General features: G+C 35.6%; 1 protein-coding gene across 1 annotated transcript in view; it reads right to left on the reverse strand.

The window, feature by feature from the left end:
- Nucleotides 1–409: 409 nt before the first annotated feature.
- Nucleotides 410–12,793, reverse strand: part of NCAPG (non-SMC condensin I complex subunit G) — a 46,723-nt gene continuing 34,339 nt past the window's right edge. The window contains exons 15-21 of the mRNA XM_082653377.1: nt 8,326–8,507; nt 7,879–8,053; nt 5,222–5,383; nt 4,858–4,996; nt 4,407–4,490; nt 2,088–2,163; nt 410–1,166 (exon numbers count right to left, since the gene is read on the reverse strand). Coding sequence (XP_082509503.1) covers nt 1,067–1,166; nt 2,088–2,163; nt 4,407–4,490; nt 4,858–4,996; nt 5,222–5,383; nt 7,879–8,053; nt 8,326–8,507 — 918 coding nt within the window. The 3' untranslated portion in view covers nt 410–1,066. The remainder of the gene's footprint in view (nt 1,167–2,087; nt 2,164–4,406; nt 4,491–4,857; nt 4,997–5,221; nt 5,384–7,878; nt 8,054–8,325; nt 8,508–12,793) is intronic.

The following is a 12,793-nucleotide window of genomic DNA, read 5'->3' on the forward strand; positions in this document are numbered from 1 at the left end:
ATCTTAGAACATCACCTTAAATGGCCTCTGGTAAATAAACCTAAAAAAGCACAATTATTATTAAAACCAATGTATTAGATCCAATGTTAGGGTATTTCTGTTCTGAATAATAGAGATGATTATCAGAGGAGTAAAAGGTGTTTGGTTGGGAGTTACAGAAGGAAAGAGGACTGATTTGACACAGTTTTAAGTTTCTTAAGTCAGGCCAGTGCCAATTCAGAAAATAAATTTACAGTGAAGAAATAGTGCTCATTCACACATTAGTATATAGTGGACTTCCTGTCACATTCTTTTCCTACTAGTATTTTCTATTACCCACAATAGATATTTTGTTATGCCAAAAACATAGAGAACTCCATGATTAATATGTATATGTGAACATTTCCCTAACCCAGGAACCATCGCAACATAAGCAAACTTGGGCTCTTATATGCAAACATTCTATGAAAAAAATTACTCATGCATGTAGCATTATCAAAATATTTTTAAGTGTAAGAATCACAAAATTATCAAAATGATAACTGTTGAACTTGGATGCTGGGGACTTTGGTTCATTATACTAGTCTTTCCTGGAAGTAAGCTCCTCTCTAGCCAGTTTGTGGTACTTCATTTGCCCTTAAGATGTCGTTTTTAAAATGTGTTCTGAGGTGTTTTTATCTATGTTGGATCTGCCACATCTAAGTCAAACTTTTCAAATGCAAGTTACCAGCTAGTCACATTTAAAAGTTGTCTATAATGCCATGATTTTAAATGTGAGAACTCATAAGCATCACCTGGGAAGGCTGTTAAAAAGCAGGTTCCTGGGCCCACCTTAGATTCTGATTAAATCCATGACTGATGGAGATGGTCTGTGGAGCACACTGATGGACGCTGTCTCACTGCTTCAATACAGGCTAAAGTAATGTGGAATCACACAGCAGGAAGTTCTACAAGAATCAGACTTCTTCTAATTTTCATACAAGGGTAACTTTATTAAAGCAAAGAAATGAATATAATTTTAAAGGACATTTTTCAAAGGACTCCACCTCCATCATATCTTCTCCTAATTTTTATCTTCACTGAGAAATTATGCAAGGTTAAGTTTACTTTTTTCTAGTGCTGCCGTCTTTGCTCGTCTTGGTAGTCTCATCTTCATTTCTGATTCTGGCTCTGGAACTTCATGATCACTAAACAGATGTTGAAATACACCAATTTAAATACAAGCTTTAAAACCAGTTTATTTATAAATAAAACTTTGTTTCTGTCATTCTATCCGTGTGTGATTGATATCCTGATTCCATTAAGCTTAAAACTAAAATCTCAAAACCAAAAAACACCGATTGGCTATCCAGCAAAGTGAACCATGGAAAACCTAACTAATTTTTTTTTATATCTACATGGAACCTGGTATTATACAGAAAAAAGCAAAAAACAAAAACCCAAACTTCTATAATGAAGCTTGTAATTAAACAGGAACCATAACAACTGCCCAAGAGTTTTTTTGGAAACTCAAGTAGTGAAAAAATAAGTTCTATTTATTTAGGCAATACATTCTTAAAACACTGTAAACAGCAAGTTTCCCCAAAAGATACTTTAATTAAAACTTGATCTAAAGTTATAAACTGAAAATATATACATTTTACCTATGAATGAATGAATGCAAGACAGCTATAAACAGCTTCCAACAATGGCTTATTGGCAGAAACCAAAAATAAACTATATAACTAATATCATCCAAATTATAGGCAGAATTATTCTATCATTATAAATGTAGAAAATCTGAATCTCAATAGTTTGCAAATTCAAGTTCAGAGAAGTCATACATACATGATCTTACAATTAGAGGAATACATGGAAATACAATTTGAAAGAACATAAAGATAACTACCTAGTACTAAAAGCCATGTCAACGAACAGGAAAAGCACACAAGCCAGAGGAAGTCGAATGCTCTTAGATACATAATCTAAAAAGCTGTAAATTTTCACGGATTATCTTATTAAATAATCACAGTATAAACAAACTACAATTTTTTTTTTTTTTTACTTCTAGACATTTTTTTTTAAATGACGATAAACCTCTTTACATATTGCAGATGTGCATGGCATACCTTTCAGAGTCAGCCTCAGCCTCAACAGTCTGACGTCTCCTGTTCATTCTAGCTGAAGCTATCACTTTTCTCCGTCCTTAAAGACAGTATATAAATCATTATCAAAATCTATTATCAATTGCTCATTTTTAACCTGTTTTCTGGGCTACCCAAATCCTTTATTTTTCCCTCTTCAACACCCTTTCCTCCTAGTTCCCAGCCACCTTGATACAAATGATCAACACCATGGAGAAAAGGAACCCCAGCAAGATCAAAATTTTACTAATTTCTTTTGTAATTTCTCTTATAATAGGCAAGGGAAAAGATGGAAATTGAGTTATAGGTGGCAAATTTTGTTAAATTTATTTGAGGGAAAGAAGCATGTGAAAAATGTTATATAAAGAAAGTACCTCATAGCACAAGGTATATGGAGAACCTAATGAAAATTAAGGTTAAAAAGAGAGATTAAGCCCATGAAACAGATCCTAAATAAATAGAACTTTAATCAGTAAGGTATAGTTTATTATAAAATATTCGAACATATACATGGTCAATTCAAATGTGTGTTCTAAAACATTTCAGTATAAAAATTAAAGCCCTTTATATGCTGGGGGGTTACAAAAATTCTAGCTAGAAATTCACAAGGTTAAGCAGTGAAGTGGCCTGTGATGCTCATTTATGATAATAAAACAGCATATATAAATGAAGTTTGAGCTATTAAAAAAAAAAAAGAGGTGTAGTTCTTATACTTGATTAAAAGCAATCTGATCAAAAGCAGATTATTCAGTATGATCATTTGGTTGAAATTTATATACCCTACTTATTCAAGTGAGACTTTTTCTTTCTGTTTTCTTCCAACTGTACATATTTGCTTGTAAACTTCTAATGCAGTTATACCCAAGAAAACATCCAACAATATGGGACTAATGTGAAACAGTTAGCCAGCAATTAGCATTTAAATAACTGATTGGCTACAAAACAATATTACTTTTTTCCATTTAGAAAAAAATTAAGTCTACACAGAAAAGGGCCTCAAAAAATATTTTTCAAGGATTAAAATAATGGTTGGTTCATAGGTGGAATTATTAGCATTCTTTTGATTAGTTTGCTTGGATGTGTTTTCTGATTCTTCTGTAATAAGCATGCATTGCTTTTGTAATAAGAAAATAATAAAAGATTAAAAAGACCTTGAATTTCACATTTTTTTTTCTAAGTGATCCCCTAATAGTCAACATTTACTTTATTCCAGCAAATCCCCTATTGTTGGATATCCCTTTGAAAATAAATTTATGTTGGGAAAATATGAAATAAAACGGAAAACAGAAGCCCAGAAATATACTAGGAGGATAAAAGGGACAAAAATGCTTAATCATATAAAGGACAGACCACAAACAACTGATAATATAAATATAAAATCATTGTTCATCATTTGATAATAAAAATCTTAATTTAACCCAAATAGTCCTTTGCAGTATGATCTTTTGCATCATATTTCTTTCAATCAAAAGCACTTGAAGCAACACTGATGTCTTTTAGACACAAAGCAAAACCTAATATCAGCTAAAACAAATCAAAAAGAAAGTTAAGGATACTGAAGACAATGAAAGATCTTTATACCTATCTAAGGAAACAAAGTATTTCACTGGATAACAAAACTGAAAAGTTTTATTATAAGGTTAGTCAATCCAGGGGACTTCCCTGGTGGCGCAGGGGTTAAGAATCCACCCACCAATGTGGGCAACATGGGTTCAAGCCCTGGTCCAGGAATATCCCACATGCCATGGAGCAACTAAGCCCGTGTGCCACAACTACTGAGCCTGCGCTCTAGAGCCTGCAAGCCACAACTACTGAAGCTCGCGCGCCTACAGCCCATGCTCCACAACGAGAAGACACCACAATGAGAACCCCGCACACCGCAACGAAAAGTAGCCCCCACTCGACGCAACTAGAGAAAAGCCTGCACGCAGCAATGAAGACCCAATGTAGCCAAAAATAAATAAATAAATTGAAAAAAAAAAAAAAAGAATCCGCCTGCCAATGCAGGAAACACGGGTTTAATCCCTGGTCTGGGAAGATCCCACATGCCGCAGAGCAACTAAGCCCGGGCGCCACAACTACTGAGCCTGCACTCTAGAGCCTGCACACCGCAACTACTGAGCCCACACACAACTGCTGAAGCCCACATGCCTCAAGCTCGTGCTCCGCAACAAGAGAAGCCCCCACTCGCTGCAACTGGAGAAAGCCCATGTGCAGCAACGAAGAATCTAATGCAACCAAAACTAAATAATTAAATAAATAAATAAATTTATTTTAAAAAAAGCTAGTCAATCCATATATTACCTCTGTTGGTCTTTTGCTGAGTGGATTTCATTCGGGTTGCTTTTACATCCTTGACAGGAGTTATATATACTTCTTTGTTGTTTTCTATTAAAGGAAATACTACAATTATTAATGAACTAAATTAAAAGTAGCCTCATGAAATACTTTAAATGATCAAATCAAAGACAACCAGTCCCAATAGCAGCTATTGAAAATTTATCATAAATAAGTGTTCCAAAAAAATGTGAACACTGGAAAATAAGCAAACAAAACTCTTAGGAACATAGTATGCATGGTTATATGGTGAGTGAACACTTCTCAGTAATACACTTTCCTGAGGGGATTTAATTAGAAAAACTTTTCTTCCATTTCTGACATACAATCACATATATGTTAGAGGAGGAAAACAATGTATCTCGGTAAAGATGAAAAGGACAGAATCTTAAAAATACTCAGGTTAGTATGTCATTACCATCTTCACTTTGAAAAACAGCTGTAGTTGTGTTGTCATCCTGTGCCGCTACAACTTGGTCACCATGTTCTTTATTTCCTTTTTCTAACTGAACCTTGATTTTCTCCAAAGCTCTCACACACATTCTATCTTTTACTTGCTGTAACAGAAAACTTTTTTTAATGCAGCATTTTCTAATCTTCTTTCAAAAACGCTATATACTGATAATACAACATTCTAAAAATTCTATTAAATTTATGAAGGAAATATTTACTTCCAATGAACAAAGTCACAGCATACTAATGTATGCATAAATTAATAGAATCATGTAAATTCTACTTTGATAAAAATTTATACACATTAAGAGTAACTAGAAACTACTTACCTCCAGAATCTCATTCAGCAGAACCAGAAGATCTTTAGCAAGACTGCTAGTGAGTTCTAAAGAACTCAAGGCTTTCGTATAGACCCGAATTTCTGGTGAATATGGACATGTTAGGATCTCATTGCAAATTTTTATAGCCAGATTGTCATGAACTGTCAAGGCCTGGAAAATCAAGAGAAAAATCCTTGTCAATTGAAATGGTATGATTACAATACAGTCTGACACATCTATCATTTCCAACTAATTATCTTGACATAATCCAAAATGTCTAAAACAAAATTATCATAGTCCTCCCCATGTGAGCTCCCCCCTTCTTGTAGAGTGGATGCCATGGTACAGGGCTCAGATCCATCTGCTTTACTACTGACCACTCATTCTCCAGGCTACCACGAGTTATGGAGGCTAAAAGTTCCCAGGTGCAGAACTGATCCAAGCTGAAGACAACGGGCTCTGCCTAAGGTCACACCTTCCCCGCAACGGTTAGTCCACATTCAATAACTGGCAGATGTACAGGTACAACAGCCTAGCCTTGTTTCAATTCTGGACAAAGCAAAGAACTATCCCAATTCTGGAACTTCTGTGAGATCAGCTGGGACCTTAAGACTGCATGACAGGGCTTCCCTGGTGGCGCAGTGGTTGAGAGTCAGCCTGCCGATGCAGGGGACACGGGTTCGTGCCCCAGTCCAGGAAGATCCCACATGCCACGGAGCGGCTAGATTCATGAGCCATGGCTACTGAGCCTGCGCATCTGGAGCCTGTGCTCCGCAACAGGAGAGGCCACAACAGTGAGAGGCCCGTGTACCACAAAAAAAAAAAAAAAGACTGCATGACAGTTCAACTTCTTCCTCTGCCCAATCTATTTCCCTCACTCCTCCAAGATGCTGATCATGAGAGTACGCCCTAATGTCAACAGCTTCTTTGAAGTCTTCTGTCACCCACACTTAGGACCTCAGAGTTATCTTGGATTCCTCCATCTCCCTTGCCTCACACAAAGTTCGTTCTTCTAGGCTTTTCTACCCGTAATTTTTTTTCTATGTCAATTTCTACTACTTTTTTCTGTCTACTTTCTACTACTACTACTAATATTATTCTTTTTCTGTAAGCTTTTATCTCCTAATTATATCAACTTTTAACTGCCCTCTTTATTAATATTCTCTCCCTATTCCTCTTACCAATTCACCTCACCTAATGAAACTGACCACCAAATTAATCTGCCTAATAAGTAACTGTCATCCCATTAACCCTTTCATTATACCCTTTCATTATACGCCCTGCAAACAGAGTCAACTCCAAATTCCCTATCCTAATGTTCTTCCCTAAGGATCCCTGTCAGGATCCTTAGCTGACAGATTTTTTCCACAGTTCCCCAACATGACTTGTACTACCAGCTACATTTAATCACCTTTACTAAAAGTCTTTCTCTCTATCCAAACCACTCCCCAAATCCCAACAAGGTCTAAGTGAATTTTACTCAGTGAGATTTAAAACTAGTAATGCTGTACTCATCACCCATACCACATGAAACCTGCCATCTTCTAAAGCGCTAAAGCACTTAGTAGCTATATCACTGACCCTTACTATATTTTGCCTTAATATCCATTGTAATCTTCTTTCCAATAACATGTAACATAGTAACTCAAATGAAGTATGCAGTCACTAAGTAACAAAACAGAAGACCAATATTTTCAACTTAATCAGCTGGCATCTGAAATAATTAACACATTAATTTTCAATATGGTGAATGTTTGATCAAATGATATTAAAGGGTTAAAAACCAGCTACATGTAATTTGTGGGAGAGTATGCACTTACTATATCTTCTTTGAATTAAAAACAAAACTAAGCCTGAGGTGAGTTTCAATCTTTGAATTCTCCTTCCTTGTATCAGAAACAGAGCAGGTAAGCCAACAACTGAGGACTCAATGAGTCCTACATAACAGGTCATTATTCAGAATGATTAACAGCCAGAACTAGGTGGGGAGGGGGTAGTAAGGATGATCAATTTTCGGTAACTTCTTTTCAGTAGCAAAAATGTTAGCACTGATTACTTCTATTTTTATATGATTATCTCCCCATTTCCCAAAAGATTTTTTAAAAAATTATAATTGATCTACAATATTATATTAGTTTCAGGTGCACAAGAGAGTGATTCAATATTTTTATAGATTATACTCCATTTCAAGTTATTATAAAAAAATGGCTACATTTCCCTGTGCTGTACAGTAATCCTTGTACAGTAATCCTTGTAGTTTATTTTATACATAGTAGTTTATGTCTCTTAATCTCCTATCTCTATCTTGTCCCTCTCCCCTCCCCTTCCCTACTAGTAACCACTAGTTTGTCCTCTATAACTGTGTGTCTGTTTTGTTATATTCATTCATTTGTTTTACTTTTTAGGGTCTGCATGTAAGTGATAACAGAGTATTTGTCTTTCTCTGACTTACTTCACAAAGCATAATACCCTCTAGGTCCACCCACATAGTTGCAAAAGATCTTTTTCTTTTTCTTGCTTTGTGTTATGTGCTACCATATAAACTAGAAATCTCAAGATCTATATGTAGCTTCTCACTATTTCAAAGAATCTGTGAGAGGGGTTATTTTACCAAAGCATGCTAGTTACCATCCCTAGACCATCCACAGGCTAACATACTCACCTACCTGATAATCTTGGGAATTCTTGGCCTGAGGATTTAATCCACTTGGTCTTGTCAAATCTACAAGTAACTCAGCAACATTAGTGATGTCTATTTCAGCTAAAGGAGAAGATGCAGGGGCATTGGCCAGTATTTGTAGAGTTGGAAGAAAGGCTTCTTCAAAACATTCCTGGTTAGTCCTATTGAAAAACAATTTGAGGTATGTTAGCAAAGAAAAAACATGATTCTTTAAAAAGCAGCAACAACATTATATATTAAATGCACCCCACCAAGATAGAGTACATATTCATCTAGGAAAGAGCCAAATGATTCAGGTAGATAGAATCTAAGTAAGTTCTTCACTTACCACTGAAGAAAAAGAACATTAACAACAAAATACTACAGATATGACTCATAGGGAGCCTGAATTTAACTTCAAGTTAGATTTTGATTTATCGATATGACTAAATACCTGCTTGCATAAGCAAACATTGGGAAGAACACGCCTAGGCAATGTCGAAGTCGAACATCCTCTTCAGTCACAGGATTGTACCATAACAAGACAAGACGAGAAAGAATCCTGCTGCTGACCAAAAGCCCAGAGAACATCAGCTTGGCTAGTCCTTCTGCAGCTCCTGTCCTGAGTTCAGATACCTATTAAAAATGACTTTCATTTAAAAGAAATTTTTTATTTGTATTTCCTTTTTAAGCCTTACATTGTAGCCCAAAATAAGTATTTGTATGTAAACTATCCAAAATCATTCCTGTTATTATGAATTATTTTAAAGGCATATAAAAAGATTTTGTTTTTTCCTTTTAGGTTAAGGCTATGTGACAAATTATTAGTCTAGCTATGAAAACTTCAATTCCTTTTAAACTCTTTAGAAAAACCAAAAGATCTTATAATATTGTGAAACCAGAAATCAAAACTATATGTATTAAACACTTATCATGGTGCTAAGATATAGAAAACCTTCAGTAATGGTCTCTGCCATCAGAGGTGCCTATAAATGAAAGCTCCAGAGGTGGGTGTGGCAATGTGTGTGAATAATAGGTAAAATGTGAATAGAACGTGTACAAGTAGAAAAAGGCATTCCTAGAAAGAGAAACCAAAACAAACCTAGAGAAGAAAATGGAAAAGATGTAGTGGTATTCAAATGCAGGTACAGGTATAAGAGTAGTAATTAAAAATATTGGTTATTGAGCCTGAATTAAATTCAAGCCTCTGACACTTCCTAGCTGCATGATCTGATCCTGTGCATATTACTTAACTTCTTTGTGCCTCACTTTTTCCATATACAAAAAAAAAGGGATAATAAAACTACTTATCAAAAAACACAAAGAAATAATACATGTAAAGCTCTAAGGAGTGCTATCTACACAGTAAATCCTCAACAAATGTCAGTGATTATTATTATTGATGGAAAGTAAGTTTGCTCAGTGATCAGATTAGAGAGACCTCGAAAATTAGGTAAAGAAATATGGTTGAAGATTTTTGAAAGGGTAGGGAGATAAGATTTGAATGAGATTTCAGGAAAATTATCTAGACAGGCCATAATCTGGGAATGAAAGACAAGTCTAAACTAGAGGGGACAGGAGGAAAAACAGAGGAATGAGCAGATACAAGAACTATTTCAGAAATTTTTCAAAACTCAAAAATAAGAAGAAAAATGTAGAGGCTGATAAGATTAATAAGTGCCAGGGTACTGGCATGTGCTTTCCACATACAAACTCATTTAGGGCTCACAACAACCATGAGAGCAGAGACTTTGTTCCACTCAGCATTGAACTCTCAAGAGCATATAATGACTGGCACATAAATAGCTCTCAAATATTTGTTGACTAAATTAAAGAATTATCCCACTGAATAGGCATCATTATTTCCATTTTAAAGATAAGGAAACAGGACAGAGACAGTAAATACCTTATTGAAGATTCACAGACATTACCAGAACACAAATCTTTAAGTCTCCAACTCCAAAGGCTGCATGCCCTCTGTCTTTTAAAAAATTTCTAATACGGGAATTTTAATTGGGACAGGACTGCAAGTCTTTAAAGCATGTGAAAAACTATTATTTATGGTCCAGAGGACAGTCAAGGAAGTCAAGATTTTTTAGTGTTTATGACAAAAATAAAATCAAAGCCACAGAATCTAGTTTAGCCAAAAGAAGATTAAAGTACCTGCACTATTTAAAAAAACAAAAACCATTCATCTACTGTCAAACAGTTTTCATGTGCAACAGTTTTCCATCTATGCAATGTCAGCAAGCCCACAGCACTGGACAACTGCCAATGAGAAGTCAGTCTATCACTTGGCTAATAACTCAAAATTTAAGAAAATACTGATACAATTATACTCCAATAAAGAAAAAAGAAAATACTGATAAGAAAGGACTTATTTCCACTATTCTGCAGTCCAAATGTGAAGTAAAAAACTGTTACAATATACAAAAGACATTAAATATTGATTTAAAAAAGGTCAATCCATCAAAGAGATAATTATAAACATATACACAACAAACAACAGAGCCCCAAAATATATGAACATACACTGACAGAATTGCAGGGAGAAATAGACAGCTCTATAATAATAACTGAAGACTTCAATACTCCACTTTCTGTAATAGATAGAACAACTAGACAGACCAATAAGGAAATAGAGGACTTGAACACCACCATAAACGAACTAGAACTACCAAACATATAGAACACTCCACCCCAAAATAGCAGACTACACATTCTTCAGGTGCACATGGAACATTCTCAAGAACAGAGGCTATATTAGGCCCAAAACAAGTCTTAATAAATTCATAAAGAATGACATTATACAAAATATCTTCTCCAACTACAATGGAATACACCTGAAAAGCAACAAGAGACGAAAACTGTAAAATTCACAAGTCTGTAAATTAAACAATACACTCTTCTTACACACCAAAGGTCAAAGAAGTCATCAAAATGGAAATTAGAAAATAATTAGATGGGGGCTTCCCTGGTGGTGCAATGGTTAAGAATCCGCCTGTCAATGCTGGGGACATGGGTTCGAGCCCTGGTCTGGGAAGATCCCACATGCCACAGAGCAACTAAGCCTGTGTGCCACAACTACTGAGCCTGCACTCTAGAGCCCATAAGCCACAACTACTGAGCCTGCAAGCTAAAACTACTGAAGCATGCGTGCCTAGAGCCCGAGCTTGCAACAAGAGAAGACACCACAATGAGAAGCCCGCGTACCACAACGAAGAGTAGCCCCCGCTCGCTGCATCTAGAGAAAGCCTGAGCACAATAACAAAGACCCAAAGCAGCCAAAAAAAAAAAAAAGAAAATAATTAGATGAATAAAAATGAAAATGCAACAAACAAAAACTTATGGTGTGCATCGAAAACAGTGTTCAGAGGGAAATTTATAGCAGTAAATGCCTACATTTAAAAAAAAAATCTCAAATCAATAACTTTACACTTTAAAGAACTAAAAAAGAGATAGAAAATCGGGGGTGGGCCGGAGAGAATCAATGAAACCAGAAGTTGGTTCTTTGAAAAGATGAACACAATTGAAAAACCTTGAGTTAGACTAACAAAGAAAAAAAGACGATGCAAACAACTAAAATCAGAAATAAAAGCAGCAACATTACAACTGACCTTACAGAAATAAAAAGGATTATAAACGAATAATAAGAACTGAATACCAACAAATTAAACAACCTAGATGAAATGAACCAGTTCCTAGAAACACACAAATTACAAAAATAGACTCAAGAAGAAACAGAAAATCTGAACAGACCTATAACAATAAACAGATTGAATAAGGAAATTAGAAACCTCTCCAAAAGAAAAGTCCAAGACCAGATGTGTTCACTAGTAAATTCTACCAAATATTTAAAGAAGACTTGACACCAATCTTTCTCAAAGTCTTCGAAAACAATAGAAGAGGAGAAAACAACTCCTATCTCAGTTTATGAGGTCAGTATTACACTGATGCCAAAGGCAGACAAAGACCAATACAAGGAAACTACAGACCAATTTCCCGTATGAATACAGATGTAAAAATCTTTAATAAATTACTAGCAAATGGAATCCAACAACATATTAAAAAGATTATACACCATAACCAAGTGGGATTTATCCAAGGAATGCAAGGGTGGTTCAACATAAGAAAATCAAGCAATGTAATGTACCATAGCAATTAAAAAAAAAAATCATGGGCTTCCCTGGTGGCACAGTGGTTGAGAGTCCGCCTGCCAATACAGGGGACACAGGTTCGTGCCCCGGTCTGGGAAGATCCCACATGCCACGGAGCGGCTAGGCCTGTGAGCCATGGCCGCTGAGCCTGCACATCCGGAGCCTGTGCTCCGCAACGGGAGAGGCCACAACAGGGAGAGGCCACAACAGTGAGAGGCCCGCGTACGGCAAAAAAAAAAAAAAAAAATCACATAATCATTTCAATTGATGTAGAAAAACCATTTGACAAAATTAAACATGCTTTTATGACTGGAAAAAAAAAACACAGAAGATAACTTCTACATCATACTCAATGGTTAAAGACTGAAAACTTTCCCCCTAAGATCAGAAACAAGACAAGGATGCCTGTTTTTACCACTGCTATTCAAGATTGTACAGCAAGTTCTAGCCAGAGAAATTAGGCAAGAAAAACAAATAAAAGACATTCAAATTGCAAAGGAAGAATTAAAACTGTCTCTTCACAGATGACTTGGTCTTATAGAAAAAATCCCAAAGAATACACACACACACACACGGAAACTATTGTACAAGAGCTAACAAATGAATGCAGCCAAGTTGCAGGATATGAAATCAAATCCACACACAGAACAGTTGAGTTTCTATACAACAAGAATGAACAATCCAAAAAAGGAAATTAAGAAAACAATTCCATTTACAATAGCAACCAAAATAAAATATATAGGAATAAATTTCATCAAGGAAGTA

Source organism: Grampus griseus (assembly GCF_964374135.1).
Source record: "Grampus griseus genome assembly, chromosome: 4".
Taxonomy (NCBI): Eukaryota; Metazoa; Chordata; class Mammalia; order Artiodactyla; family Delphinidae; genus Grampus; species Grampus griseus.